Genomic DNA, 16811 nt, shown 5'->3' with positions numbered 1-16811 from the left:
CAGCCACCAGCGCTCCTGCTCAGCAAAGGGATCCGGTCAAGGGATGCCAGTGCCTCAGCTGCATCCTGCCCAGCTTCACTTCTCCTGGAAAGACTTTTTCCTGTCATGGTCCTCGCACTACAATTATCAGCAACAGCCCGCATCTCTGCAGCAACCCACCTCCCTTGATAGCTGCTGCTCAGCCTTTTCGTCCTTGAAGATCTCCTCCATCTGGACAAGCAGGCTGGCTGTCTCTGCTTCACAAGCTGTGCCTTAAAGGTGCTGCTCACCAGTCCCAGCTCCACCTACCACCTCTGGCACGGGCTAGGCACCACCGGATCCTCACACAGTTAAGGCAGCTCCGAGAAAGGCCATGAAGCAGATTTACTGACACTTGTAAGCTGTCTTTCCCATCGTCACCACATGCCATGCCGGAAAGCATGCAAATTTTAATAGGGTTATTTGGTTCTCTGGATTCTAACTTCTTCAGTTCTTTGTATAGATTGAATATTAGCCCTCTATTGGATGTAAGATATATTCCCAAGCTGTAAATTGTGATCTGGTCCTATTGACAGTGTCCTTTGCCTTACAGAAGCTTTGCAATTTTATCAGGTCCCATTGGTCAATTGTTACTCTTAGAGCCTAAGCCACTAGTGTTCTATTCAGGAAATTTTCCTATATGCCAATGTGCTTGAGAGTCTTTCCCACTTTTCTTTTATTAGAGTCAGTGAATCTTGTTTTATGTGGAGGTCCTTGATCCACATGGACTTGAGCTTAGTAGAAGAAGATAAGAATAGATTTTATTCTTATATGGATAAGAATCAATTTTATTGCTGATGCCCAGACTTACTGGCAGGAGCCTGATATGGATGCCTCCTCAGAGGCTCTGACAGAGTCATACTGTTATAGAATAGGGTGCTTGCAGCTAACCATCAACCTGAACACTGGGACCCAAATGAAGCTTCTCTTGCAAGCGTGTCAATATCTTCTATGGTATCTTCCACAGCTGAGATTCTCTCTTCTATCTCTTTTATTCTGTTGGTGATGTTTGCATCTATAGCTCCTGATATCTTTCCTCAGTTGTCAGTCTCTAGGTTTGCTTCCATTTGTGATTTTCTTATTGTTTCTATTTCCATTTTTCAAACGTGGACTCTTTATCTACTTGATTATACTTTCTAGTATTTCTTTAAGTAATATATTTCTTTCCTCTTTAAGGGCTTCTACCTGTTTGCTGTGATTTCCTGTATTTTTAGAAGAAGTTATTTGTATCCTCCTCAAGGTTCATCATCTTCAGAAATGGAATTTTAAGTCAGAGTACTTCTTCTCAGGTATGTTAGAGTATCACGATCTTGCCGTGGTGGTAGAATTCTGTTTTAATGGTGCTTAATTGTATTGGACTCTGTAGCTTATGCTCTTGGGCTTGACATCTGTTTATCTCTGGTGATAACTGGTCTGGGTATCTCTGTATGGAGCCAGCCTTTTTGGAAGCAATTAAAACCCTGTGACCTGGGTAAGAGCCAGTCTTTTGGGAAGCAGGCAGTAATGTCTCAGGTTAGAGTGGGTGTTCTGCATCCCTGGTTAGGGTAGACCTCCTGTATTCCTGCCAAGGGAGAACATTTTGGTAGATAGGGAGGTCCTGAGCTTTGAGAACAGGATATGCTCTAGTTGCAAATGGAGGAGCAAAGTGAAAGGACTGTTCCCCTGTTAATGCAGTACTCCTGTGTCTTTGTTACTGCAGACCTCCTGGGAGACAGGCAGGCTGTGTCCCTGGTTACAGAAGACTTTCTGGGAGTCAGAGGCTGTAGGGTGTGAGAGGTTATCAGGCCCACTGATCTGGCCTCTGTGAAGATATAGGCCTAAAGGAAAAGGGAACTTTATAGGGTTGGTAGGACTAGTGTCAGCTGGGCTCTGGGAGTGTTCTAGCTGGCATGGGCATTTGGGTGGGAGTCTCACCTATGTCCTTGGTTACTATGAAATACCTTGTAGACAGGCAGGCTATAGGCGGTAGAAGAATTTTGGGCATGATGATCTGGCCTTAGTCATAGGGGAAATGAAAATGAAAACAACTTTGAGCTTCCTCCTTTCACCCATCAGAATGGCTAATATTAAGATCCCAAAGGGGAGCACAAGCTGGTGATGATGTGGAGCAATGGGAACATTCCTTCATTGCAGGTTGGAGTGAAAACTTGTACAACCACTTTGGAATCAATATGGCAGCTTCTCAGAAAACAGGAAATAGTTCTATCTTCAAACCCAGATATACCACTCCTGGCTATATACCCAAAAGATACCTCACCACAACACAAGAACAAATGCTCTTCTATATTAATTGCAGCCTTATTTGTAATAGCCAGAAGTTGGAGACAATGCACATGTCCCTCAACCATAGAATCAGTATAGAAAATGTGGATAATTTACACAGTGAATATAGTTAACTCTTAAAAATGAGGTGTCATGAATTTTGCTTGCAAAATAATGGGACTCAAAAATATCATCCTCAATGAGGTAACTTAGATCCAAAAGGATGTGGATGGTATATATTCACTGATAAGAGGATATTAACAAAAAGAACAGAATACCAGGGTACAAACCATAGATTATAAGAAGTTTAACTAGAATGAAGGTCTAAATAACAATGCTTCAATCTCTCTGTGATGATTATTATATGCTTTTCCCAGAAAGTTGTATGTTTATGCTAAGGAGATATAAAATTGGAGAGTAGAAAGGTAGGTGGAGAAAAGGCTAGGAAACAGAGGAGGAGGCAGAATGAGGGGGAGATTCCAGGAGGAATGGAGATGGAGGCAGAGGTTTATGTCTTTCTAAGTGCATCTCTTCATTATATTTATGGTTGCTATTATTTCTAAGGGTTTCTATGGGTTATTTTATCTCATATAGATGGGCAGTTTATATCATTGTTTATTGGTTGTAAGTTTATTGTATAGAAAGTTTGTGGGTAGACAATTTAATATCTAAACCTGCTTGATAACATAATGGTTGTGAGTTTTATTCATACTGGGTGATGAAGGAAAGTGAGTGAAATCAACACACTGGGGAACCCATTAACCATCGGGGACATAAGCATCAGGTGTATGATCCATGCCTGAGTTCATAGAGGTGGCATGGAGCAAACAGGTAGAGAACCTCATGGTGTCATATGTCCCTGAGGGAGCCAGCACTGGAGAGGATAATAGGTTTACTCCTTTTTTAAAAAAAGATACTCTGTATTTCCATTTGAAAAGTAATCTTATTCCCCCACCCTTCTCCCATCTCCAACCCCCTCCTTTGTCTTCACAAATGTGCACTCCCTTCTAATCACACTCTCCACCCCAGTGCCTTGGCATTCACTAACACTGGAAAAAAAATGTGACCTCCTTGAACCAAAGGCCTCTTTTTAAAATGATGCCAGACACTGCTATCTTCAGCTAAATATGCAACTGGAGCCATTGGTTTCTCAATGTGTGCTCAATGGTTGGTGTTTTAGTCCATGGGAGTTTTGGAGGGTTTGGTTGGTTAATAATGTTATTCTTCACATGAGGTTGGCAGCTTCTATCTGTAGACTGTGGATCTCCTGCTGTGAAAAGGCAGGGTAACACAGTGAGAAATTAAAAGATGTCTGATTCATTGACAGAATTGTTTGGAAAATATATTAAGAAGTTGATTTCTTTCTTTCTTTTTTTTTTTTTGGTATAGGACAGAATAGTTTATTCAAGTCATGGGAGAGTTCAGAGGGTAGTAGAGGCAGAGAGAGAGAGAGAGGAATAATAGAATAGAGAGAGAGAATAGAGGAGCAGAGTCTCCATGAGCACGTGGAGAGAGAGGAGATTAGGGAGGGGGAAGAATAAGGATAGTTTGAAGAGCCAGGCTGCAAGAAAGCAAGAGAGCAAGAAGTTGATATCTTTATGTTAATGATGGTATACAGATTTAATGCTCAAGTCAAATTTGTTTTTCTAGTTAGAAAAAGAGAGTACCGAGTTTACTCTAATCATATTGAGATTTCCACCCATAGTTATAAAATAGATTAGAAAAATTAATCAGTGACTACAAGGGAGAGAAAGAATAGTGACTTTAAAATTAAAAAGTTATTATATACAGAAGTCTGTACCCCAGGCAGAATGAATTAAGACATATAATATAATAATAATGTATGGTTTTTTATACATATGTTGTGGTTGTAATATGAAGCTCAAATAAGATTTAGCAACTCCTATTCTGGTAAAATTTATGAGACTCTTTATCTAGAATGAATTATATGTTCACATAATTCATTGACCTTATTGTGATAAAGGTATGGTATATGATACTATTTTATCTATCGACATTGCTCACTGAATGAACCACATTTAATTCGTGTTAAAATGGGTTTTCATATGAAGTGGAAAAGCCTTATGTTTAAAGCACAATCTGAACCCCATTGTCCTTTCATATACTGTACTCTTCCTAGTATGTTATCTGATGTTATTAACATCTTCATAACACATTGTAAAGCCACTCAAAATCCAGCTCCTCTGTGATGGCCATCAATAATATGCAATGCTATCACTATGTGCCATGGGCTATTAACATTCATTCTTGTTTCTCTTTTCAAAATTGGTTCTTTTTATTAAATCAGTAATCTATGATATCCCAAATTACTAATTAGGAAATTTACAATTTTTCTAATATCTTAGTTACTGTTGCTGTAACAAAACACTACAGTCAAAATAGAACACAAAAAAAGTGTTGATTTCCCTGTGTACCTTGATCACAGTTATTTGTATGAAGCCAAGTCAAGAACATATGTGCAGGAGTCCAATCCATGTCCATGGAATAATGCTCATTACTAGCCTCATGTGCACATTGTCTAAAATCTTTTTTAAATTCCCAAGACAAGTTGCCTAGAGGTGGCATTGTACACAAAGAGTAGTGCCACTTTATATCAGTCATTATTTAAGAACATGGCTTACACCCATACACATGTCGACATGATGGCAGCCATTATTCAACACAGATTCCCTATTGTAACAGTTGAGGTTTGTGTAGTCAAGAATGAACCCATTTTCCACTGAGCATAGTACTTCCTATTTTATTAGACAGCACTAATAAATGATGAGTTATTATGATTTTAGTATATTACTTAGCATTTTGTTATAATATAGTATTATTTTTCTTAAGACAAAGTAGTAAGATATGTTGAGTACCATCAAACATTTTTAAACTACTATAATTTCAATAATAATGTTTATTTTTTTACTTCCGCAGAAATTTTGATTCTGATCTAAGTAAAATAGCATAACACTTTGGGAAAAAAATACACCCAAGCAACCCTGCACTAGAAGACAAAATGGAGAAGACCTCCACAACTACCATGAACTTTCCTCTAGTGCTGTGATAGACAGGGAGGAAGGTGATCCACACACTGCAGAACACCAGCATGCTGAATGTTAGGAATTTGGCTTCATTGAATCTGTCAGGGAGGTTCCTAGCCAAGAAAGCCACAACAAAGCTCCCCAGAGCCAAGGAGCCCAAGTATCCCAGGACAAGATGGAAGGCAATGACCGAGCCTTTGTTGCAAATGATGATGGTCTTCCCATGTTCAGATTGTATATCACTGTCAATAAAGGGAGGAGATGTTACCAACCAGATGCCACAGAGAACAAGTTGGATTAGGGTACAAATGGGAATGACCAAGTTAGGTACCCCTGTTACCAACATCCCTCTCATCCGATTTCCTGGAGATGTGAGCTTGAAAGCCATGACCACAGTTATTGTTTTGGCCAACACTGTAGAAACAGCCCCTGTGAAAAAGACTGCAAATGTGGTCTGCTGGAGGATGCAGGTAGCTTGGGTGGGATAACCAATAAAGAGCAAGGAGCAAAGCAAGCACAAGATGAGAAAAATGAGGAGGATGTAGCTAAGAATTCGGTTATTAGATCTCACAATGGGGGTATCCTTGTTCTTCACAAAGGTGACTAGTACTACAAATGTGAAGGCAGAGAAGCACAGGGCCATGCAGCCTAGAGCCATCCCCAGTGGATCTTCATAAGCCAGAAATGACACAGCTCTTTGGAGGCAGTGGGTTTGCTCAAAATTTGCATATTCACCATCTGGACACCTCACACACTGCTCCATATCTGCTGACAAAAAAGATAAACCCCAAATAACATACCATAGTTATGTTCTAGATAAGGAAGTATTTTTATTAATAAGAGAACACTACAAAAATCTTTGGATCTTGAGTATTTATGTCATTCCTTATTGCTGTAGGGACCACTGACATAGAGCTGTTCTGTATTACCCTGTGTTTGGTGATAGAAAAACATACCACCTTACAGAATGGAGGCGAAAAACACTTATTAATTATATAAGAAAAAGGAAACAAAATTTTAGAACGCATTTTATACAATAATATGTATAAAATCATATTATTTAATTTCTTTATCTTTAAACTATCACAGATCTCTGCAGTGTTCTGGCATAGTTCACAATGTCAGATAATAAAATGCATTATGGACTTTGTTGGCCTTGATGGTTGTGCCCTTTGTCAATATCTGAACATTGCTTAAAAACTTTAAATTATTATTGTAAATATACTTTGCATAAAGCAATATTTCTTCAATGAGCTGTGATTGATGATGAGCACTTTCACATTTTTGGATGCATTCCTGAAAACTTTACAGGTGTTCTAATTCGCAGACACCAAACATTTCATCCTTAATGACATCTAAGCTCTTAAAGTATATTTCATCTAAAGACAATTGCTTTACTGAGCATCTCGATTTTGTCAGGGGCCAAGCTGGATGGTGATACCAGGGAAAAGTTTTATATGGATTTTGTAGTCAAGTTACTTTGTTAAAATTATCAAGCAAGATTAAATATATACATAGAGTATGTGTAGAATTTTTTGTGTAAAATATGCTTATAGAATTCCACTGCTCAGTTGGACCAGGTACTGCTTGGTCATTCCCTCAGTCTCTGTTCCATCCTCCATCCCTGCATTTATCCTTGTGGGTAGGATAAATTTGGGGTAGAAATTTTTGTGGGTGGATTGGTGTTCCTATGGCACCACTGGGGTTCCTGCCTGACTACATACAAGAGGTGGCCTCTTCAGGTTTCATATCCCCACTGTGCAAACACAGTTTAGCTGAAAGAACTCCTTACTATATTAAGTTTGCATTCCAAATCACTCAGTATGCCATCAGCATGCCAGCCAACTCTTGCTGTGCCACTTCCTGGGCACCACAATGACTGAGCCTCCTAACCTTCAGAAGAGGACCTTAAGCTCAGAAGTGACTCCTGCCCTGCTGGGAAGAGACCTTAGTAAGTGATCTTTGCATGGCAGGATTTCTGCTAGTGAGGAACAAAACAGCATCTTCTGATGCTATGAGAGCTAACCTTCAAGCAAGAAGCTTCCAAGTCAGCTTGGTTCCTCCAAGTCCTGTGTCACAGGAGCTGGTCACACAGAAGTGTTTACACACCTGTGAACACAAATAAGTCCACAACTGCTGTTCTAAGGAACCTAAGGATAATAGGCATAGAAGAAAGCAAAGATTTCCAACTTAAAGAGCCAGTAAATATCTTCAACAAAATTATAGAAGAAAACTTCCCTAACAAAAGAGATGCTCATAAATGTACAAAAAGACGAGAGACCTCCAAACAGATTCAACCAGAAAAAAATTTTCTCCTGTCACATAACAGTTGAACAACAACTGCACAAAATAAAGAAAGGAAATTAAAAGCAATAAGGGACAAGTTGAAGTAACCTATAAAGGCAGACCTATCAATCGCACCCCATTTCTCAACAGAGACTATGAAATCTAGAAGGTCCTGAGTAGATGTCATGTAGATCCTAAGAGAAAACAAATGCCAGCCCAGGCTACTATAGTTAGAAAAACTCACAATTTACATAGATGAAGAATACAAAATATTTCATGACCAAACCAAATTTTCACAATATCTGTCATCAAATCCATTCCTACATAATAAAATAAATAGAACATTTCAACGTAAGGAGGGAAACTGCACCCTAGAAAAAGCAAGATGTAATCTACTTTTGACTAACACATAAGAAGACAATCACACAAGCATAATTCAGCCTCTAAAAACAAAAATAACAGAAAACAACAGTCATTGATCCCTGACACTTCTGATCATGAATGGACTCAATTTAAAAATAAAACGACATAGATTAACAGACTGGCTAGACAATGAGGACCCAGAAATTTGCTACATACAGGAAACACACCTAAGGACAACGACAAACACTGCCTCAGAGCAAAACCTGGAAAACAATTTTCCAAACAAATTGTTCCAGAAACAAGCTTGAGTAGACAATATAATAGCTAATAAAATCAACTTTCAACCAAAAATTCTCAAAAAATATAAAGAAGGAAACTTAATACTCCTCAAAAAACCCACCAACATAAAAATCTCAGTTCTGAATATCTATGTCCCAATAGCAAGGGCACCTACGTTCATTAAACTAAAGCTCAAAGCACACATTCACCTCACAAAATAATAGTGGAAGACTTCAACACCCCACTATCAACAATAGACAGATCATGAAACAGATACTATACTGAGACACAGTAAAACTAACAGAAGTTTTGAAAAAATAAAACATTTCATTCTAAAATCAAAGAATATAACTTCTTCTCAGCAAACTCATGGTACCTTCTCCCAAACTAACCATTTATTAAGTAACAAAGCAGGCCTCAACTGATACATGATTAAAATAATCACATACATTCTATTAGATCATCAGGGATAAAGACTGGTCTTTAATTACAACCACAAGAATAAAATAAATACATAAAAAGCCCATATATACATAAAAGCTAAACAATGCTCTACTCAATAATAACTTGGTCAAAGACAAACAAAAACAGGAATTAAAGACTTTTAGAATTTAATTAGAATTTAAAATGAAGGCACAACGTACACTAATAACTAGATCTTGGATTAAATTTTGTAAATATCCTCTGACAGCCACATCCAGCAGCTGACTCAGAGAGATAGACACCCACAAACAAAACCAATGGATAAACTTTGGGGACAAAAAAGTTGGAGGAAGGATTGTGAGCCCCAAAACAAATAAAAACTCCATAGGAAGTCCAAGAGAGTCAACTAAACTAAATCTTAGGAGTTCTCACAGGCAGAACCTCCAACCAAATAATACAAGGGGTAGACATAGACATCCCTGCACATATGCCACATATGTGCAGCTTGGTCTTCATGTTTTGTCCTAGGCCACTAAAACAGAGGCTATCCAAAAACCTGTTATCTGGGTGGGGAATATGTTCTGTTAGCTGGACTGCCTTGGCAAACCTAGCAACCTAGATATCCCTCAAAAAAAAAAAAAAAAAAAAAAAAAAAAAAAAAAGAATTGATAAAGTAAATGTGGTGCATCTGCACAATAAAACACTATTCATCTATGAAAAACAAAATTATCACAAATTTTTAAATAAATTTTACAAATAGATGTATCGTGAACTTATTATCCTAATGAAGTAACAAAGTCCTAAAAGAATATACATGGTACATATGCACTTTTAAGTGTGTATATAAGCTATAAAGTACAGGAATCCTATGCTACATTTCACAGACCCAAGGACGCTTAACAGGCAAAATGACCCAAGCAAGGATGTTTGAGACTCACTTAGAAGGGGCAAGGGGTGAAAATGGTCATGGAAAGCTTATTAAAGTAGGGAACTGTGTGGAAAAGAGGATCTGGATGGGAGTGTGGGAGTTTGTTTAGAATGTAAAAAGCAGGATGGCCGGATAGGGTGGCCATGAGAATTAAAGGAAATCTGCAACCAGTGGTGTGTGGTGGGGAATTATGGAGAATCTCCAGAATAAACACAGAGACCTGAGATAGTGGAGGTGAGAAAATCCAATGCAGGTGTGCTTAGCTGTGACTCACACCACTGGAGAATATGAATACTGGGGAGACTGCCTCTCAGGGCCAGGCTGAAACCCCAATGGAGCAAGAGAAACACCAACTCGCGCACAAAATGTTCATCACATAATTTATCATAGAAGAAATGCAGAGGTTTGGAATGGAGCAGACTGATGGGAAGACCACCCAATAACAGGTCCATCCTGTGGGCAAGTACCAGTTCCTGACACTATTAATAACAATCTGTTATGCTGGAAAACAAGAGTCTACCATGACTGTCCTCTGAGAAGCTCTACACAGCAGCTGACTGAAACAGATGCAGACACCAACAGCCAATCATTGGATGGTACTTAGAAACCTAATGGAAGAATAGGAAGAAGACTTTCAGCCCCTTAAAGATATTATCTCGACAGGGACACCAACTGAATCAACTAAACTGGTTGTTTGGGACTCTTGGAGACTGAACCTCTAAAAGAATATACACAGGCTGGGCCTAGAATTTTCAAATCTTATGTAGCAGATATGCAGCTGGGTGCACGGGGTTCTGGAATATCTGGAGCAGGGGTCTATTCCAAAAGCTGTTGACTATATGTGGGATGTGCAGTTGCCTATGGGCTGCCATGAAGGAGCTTCTGGCCTTAGAAGGAGCTGAAGCACTTAATCTCACACGGACTTGAAGCCACAATGAGGGGAATAATAAAAAAGAGTTACAAATATTTCTTCCCCTAAAAGTTTTCTGCAAAATATAAAATCACTGGCCATAATATTGTGAAAATAATGAGTTGTTTGTAGAAGATATTGAAGGTTAATTTGCAGGGCCCAAAATTGTTGGTATCATCAAATGATTAAAATCTGAAACTCATAGATTTTAGGGCCTCCATTTCCACCTAGGAAAATTTGCACTTCTAATATAAAAAGCAAAGATACTTGACATCCGCAGGTGTTTTGCTCATAGAAGTATGTACCTGTCTCATTGGAAACCTCATTTTCTGGGCACTGGGCACAGTCAAAGCAGCAGTCTGCAGTTTGTTGCTGATAAATTTTCCTGAATCCAGGAGTGCATGTCACACTACACATGGAGGTGGGAACCTGAGGATATATATATATGTATAATGTATGTATATATCAAGTGTATAATGACACACATAAATGTATAGGTATACATTTACAAATCTGTATCTAATTTTCAAGTTTTATATGTAGTTATATAATTTTAATATATGTATGTCTTTGTATATACTTAACAGATATATATATATATATATATATATATATATATATATATATATATATATATATATATATTCCCTTGAAAAGTCACTTATCAACTTCAGGCACTTTATTATTTTGTGTAAGCCTCTAGTGCACCAATTGTCAGACAATATTTACTACATCTTGTAATATTAAGTATATAATGTTTGTGCTATATAGATTTTAAAAGTTTCCTTCCTAAAGTTGTAAAATTCAAATAGAATATTGATGTGACATAGGTTATAGCACTTAATTTAAAATAAAATAATAATAATACTATGTTGGCTGAGAGGAGAAAGTAGGGTACATCAAAACCATTTTTTGATGACTTTGAGCAAAGCATGTTATATACGATTCTCATAGAATTAATAGACTATTTCTAAGTTTAAAACAAGGCTGTTAATGAAATACGCTGTACTTAATAGGCTATAACAATGTTCAAACAGAATCACAAAATTTTAAGGTTTATTGAAATTATAAATTTTGATACAAATATACTCATATATTGTTCTAAATTTCATAAATGTGTTTTTATTGTGGGGTGAATAGGCATGTGAGTACAGTAGAATATGGAATCTGAAGACCTTTGACTCCTATGACCCAGATTCATAGGAAGTTGTGAGTTATCACATTTTCATGCTGCTAACTAAGGATAGGCCTGTTGCACAGAAATGCTACTCAGTTTTAAAAGTAAGGTCACCATGAATTTTTAGGCAAAAATGGCACTAGAATATATAATCCTGAGTCAGGTAACCGGGACAAAAACCACATGCATGGTATGTACTCACTGTTAAGCTAAAGTTAAGCCAAGAGTTCATAATATCCAACATACAACTCACAGACCATATGAAGTTTACAAGAAGAAAGGCGCACTACTGGATGATTAATGCCTTCTTAGTAGGGAGAACAAAGTAATCCTGGGAAGCAGAGGGAGGGAGGGAGGAACCTGGGAGAGACAGGAATAGAATATGGGGGCAGGATCAGGTTTGAGGGAGAAAGAGGAAGCACAGAGGCTCAGAAAAATGAATAGAAATTTATAGCAGTGTGGGATGGGGGTGTAGAGAACCTCTAGAAAATACCAGATACAATGGATGCCATTAGCTGAATTTGCCGAAAGTGGGGAGATGGAACTTGAAGAGACCAGGCCCAATAGCTAGACATGTACCCCAGTTGAGGTATGGGACCACCTATCCATATCAAAAATTTTGAGCAAAAAATTTTCCTGCCTAAAGAAATTGCAGGAACAAAATGCAGGCTATCCAGAAACCATTCAACTTAGAATCCATTCCATGCACATACACAAAGTCCCTATAATATGGATGTCTTCTGAGAGGCTCTACCAGCTTCAGACTGAGATAGATGTAGATACTTATAGCTAACCTTTGGTCTCAGCTGAAGGACCCAAGCAGAAGAGTTGGGTAAGGACTGGAGGAGTTGAAGGAGATTGCATCCCCATAGGAAAAACAACACGATCCAGTAATCTAACACCTCAGAGCTCCCAGCCATTAAGCTACCAACCAAAGAACACATATAGGGTGGTCCGTGGCCCCTGCTTCATACATAGTAAAGGACTGCCATGACTAGACTCAGTGGGAAAGAATGTGTTTGTTCTTTAGCAGGTATGATTCCTCATTGAAGGTTAATTGTAGAGGTGTGAAATAGGAATGGGTGGAAGGGTGAGGGAGCACTCTCTTAAAGGTTAAGGGGAGACAGATTGATTGTGGTTTTCATAGAGTGGGGAATAGAAAAGACACAGCATTAGTAATGTAAAAGAAATAAAATAATAAAAATGTAAAATATAAAATATTTTATTTATAATTCTAAACTATACCTTGTATGCATCAAAAAATTAATTTAACATTTTATTATATATGTATATATGTACCTAAATATGCATACATACAAATTTAAATTTTATAAAACTGTTTCTGCATTGTGGGGTAAATAGGCATAGGAGTGCAATTGAACATGGAATCCAGAGGCCTTTGATCACTTTGACCTAGATTTACATGAAGTTATGAGTTATCAAATTCTGATGCTGGTAACAGAGGATGAGTCTATTGCAACAGCTGTGATTGGTTTTAACTACACAGCTATAACTTCAGTGCCTCATATTTTAAAATTACATATACTGGATGTCCCATGACAGAAAATGGAGACAGAAAATGTGGTTCATATACAGAATAAAATACTACTCAGTTATCAACAACGAGGGCATCCTGAGTGTACAAGCAAATGGATTGAACTAGAAAATATCATCCTGAGTAAGTTAACTCTGACCAGAAGAACATTCATGGAATGTACTCATTAATAAAAGAATATATTAGACGAAACAGTATGGAATAACCAAGATACAGTCCACAAAACTCAAAAAGGTCAACGAGCTGAAGGGCCCAAGTGAGGAAACAGCAGTCACATTTTGGAGGAAGAAGAAAGCAATCAGAAAAGTGGAGTGAGAGAGAAAATTGGAAGGGAAATGTGATAGGATGGGGAAGAGGGGAACAACACATTATCTGCTATTCAGAGGGGGGAAGGGCTGAAGCCCTGAGAGCCTCCAGAAAGAATGGAAACAGGCAAACTCAGAAGGTAGGAATTTAGTGGGACATTGCAAAATGTACCAGAGACCAGGGAGGTGAGAGACCTTCAAGTTCTCAATGAAGGGGTCCCTAGGTAAAATGTACTACAGAGGGGATGGGGAACTTATAGAGCCCATATACAACAGAAAGTCAGAGAATAGAGAGATTGTGTTGCCATCCCACAGTCAAAACTCTGACCTATAACTGTTCCTGTCTCAAAGAACTGCAGGGATGGAAATGAAAAGAGCCCAAGGGAAAAACAGTCCAACCACAGGCTCAAACTGGTATACAGCTCAAGGGGAGGCCTCAAGACCTGACACTATTACTGAGGCCATGGAGCACTCATTAAAAAGGGAGCTAACATGGCTGCCCTTCAAAAGTCCCAAGAAACAGCTGAAAGAGTCAGTTGCAAATATTTGCACCCAACAAATGGACAGAAGTTGCTGACCCCTGTGGTTGATTTAGGGACTAGCTGGAAGGAAGTGAGAAGGAAGACAACTCTGTAGGAGGACCATCAGTCTCAAAGGACCATAACCCCTGAGATCTCTCAGACACCGGACAAACAATCACACAGCATTTACCATCTGATATGAGTCCCGCAACCCATATCCAGCAGAGATTTATTAGCTGGTGTTCAGTCAGAGAAGATTCACCTAACCACAAAGAAACAGGAGACCCTCAAGGAACTTAAGACCTGGTGGGGTGGGATGAAGATATCCTCCTGGAGACAAGGGTGCAGGCAGGAGGTATGAGAAGTGGAGTAGTTAGGGATGGACTAGGAGAGGAATAAAATCTGGAATAAAAGAAGAGAATAACAAGAAGGAATATGTTTTTGAAAATAGATCAAAAAGAAAAGAATGAAAATTGTGGTGTACACACCGAAGTTCCTCCTGTGGCCCATTCCAAGTCTTCCAATATATGAAGTTGTTGGCTCTGTGGGACACAAGAAAAATAGCTTCCTATTCTCACTTTAAATCCAAGGCCTTGTGGAAAATTCCAAATGTTGAAAATGTCATACTCCGCACACTGATTTTCCCTATGTTTCATGTTCACAAGTTCTCCAATCGGACTAGTAAATACCCTGGTCTTTAGCACTGAAGCAACCTAAAAGAGATGGATCATAAGATGATTATATATGCATATCAATTAAAGAAATACAAAATTGATATTTCCCTAAATTTTAACGTCTTCCAGTGAATACAGCTATATTAAAGTTATACCATGTAGGAAAATACAGTATACCTATTTGGTAATTAAAGACCTTATCAAATAGAAAGTAACATGTATGAGTGAGTGAGTGAGTGAGTGTGTGTATGTGTGTGTGTGTGTGTGTGTGTGTGTGTGTGTGTGTGTGTATGTGTGTGTGTGTGTGTACATAATGGGCAAAAATTATTTAAGAAATTAAAGGCATGTATGTAATAATGAGTGGGCAGTCAGAATATCTGGAAGTTGTGGAAACAAATAGTGGTAATGGGTCATTCTTGCACATAGAGTTTACATACATGAAATAATAATAAACTTAAGAAATGTGCTGTGTTGATCATTTGTGTTTTTTAAATAATGTTACTTTCAATGACTATTAATTCTTGTATCACTTCTTGTGAACACTACTCTACTTAAATAATAAGTTAAGGCATTCATGAGAAAATTCATGGCTCCTATATAAAATATTGAACTCATTCGATAAAATGTTGAGGCACATTTCCACAAAACTCACTTATGTTCACATATAAAATATTGTCTTCTGTAAATTTTTATCTTTGTGCAGGAAACATGAGCCAATAAACAATCCATTGGGGAGTTCTGTACTGTAGAATTCTGTCCACTGAGAGAAGAATCTCTAACAAATATACATGAGTTTCTAGAGGTCATTTAAAGGTCTCACTGTAAACCTCAGCATAATGAAATGTAAGAGACTTTACCTGCCGACAGTCAGTGAAAACTCCTGGTTCTGTGATTTTCTGAGATTCTAATTGTTGAAGAAATAGTTCATGGTATGTGTGGGCCACAGCATACACAGCATTATACAAATTGTAGCCTTCTTCACTCAGGGTTATGTCAAAGTTGTGACATGCTAACCATTCCAAAGTGTTGTTGAATGTATAATGGTCCATTTTGCTATGGCTGTTCTTAGACATTGAACAATTCAAATAATTCCACAGTAGCATAGACTGAGAAATGTCTACTGGATATATAGAAGTGTTAATTATTTGTGAAAAATTCCTAAATAAAGTAATCTCACCATTGTGGTGTGCAAAAGTGAGAGTCCCATGGAAAAAATCAAGGCTGAAATCTCTTTTATTTGTGATGACATCCCATTGTGAGGTTGTGATCCAGATTTTCTGTACACCTAAATATGCCCATCTTCTAAAGCTGACTTCCAGAGTAGAGTTCCTTTCACCATAAATGATAACAACCTTGGCTGATGATGTCATTATTTGTGTTTCATATGTCCTACTCCTTGCGATGAATATCTGTTTGTTTTCTGGAATCATATTCACAAAAGCTAAACAGATTCCATGTCTTTGCATTTCTTCTCTCAAGTCAGAAAGAAACTGAATACCCTGGTCATCGTCTGAGATGACCAGTCCTATCCAGGTCCATCTAAAATGATACATCAAGGAGACCATGGAATGGGACAAACATGTGTCCTTTGTTGCTATCTGATAGACATTGGGAAACTGATCATGGTCACTCATGTGAGGATTAAATGGTCCAAAGAAAATCTAAATGATGTAAAAAGAGAATTAAACATTCCCAAAAGGAATACAATTGTTAGGAATTTTGACTTATGTACAAATGACATTACTTACTTCTCAGAGTCCTATTGAGGATAGTTAGATTATAGTATAAATATCATGTATTGTTACTATTAGATTCTAAACTATTCCTAACAAATTTCAGTTTTGTAGAAAACAGTTTTCTCTCCTTCCCCAATACATCTATGGACTGATCATTTAATCCTTAATAAAATATGTATAAAATATGGAAAACAGCAAACAGAAACCCATGTAAACCAAGTTGTCTCCCTAGGCACCTATGAGTAGATTTAAAAGTTGTTACTTCATCCAGTGTCACACATCCTCACCTTTGGATTCCTAGAAAGAATTGCCAGTTTTAAAGATGCTGTC

At 37.9% G+C, this 16811-nt stretch overlaps 1 protein-coding gene across 1 annotated transcript; it reads right to left on the bottom strand.

The window, feature by feature from the left end:
• Positions 1-5205: 5205 nt before the first annotated feature.
• Positions 5206-16798, bottom strand: LOC308416195 (vomeronasal type-2 receptor 116-like; the record flags this gene model as incomplete). Its single annotated transcript, XM_080942617.1, has 5 exons — positions 5206-6089; positions 10819-10942; positions 14560-14784; positions 15603-16406; positions 16769-16798. Coding segments are annotated over 5 exons (2067 nt in total), but the record flags the coding sequence as incomplete, so codon positions are not given.
• Positions 16799-16811: the final 13 nt, after the last annotated feature.

Source organism: Micromys minutus (genome assembly GCF_963924665.1).
Source record: "Micromys minutus genome assembly, contig: SCAFFOLD_508, whole genome shotgun sequence".
In the NCBI taxonomy this organism is placed as follows: Eukaryota; Metazoa; Chordata; class Mammalia; order Rodentia; family Muridae; genus Micromys; species Micromys minutus.
This window is presented reverse-complemented; position numbering and strand designations above follow the sequence as displayed.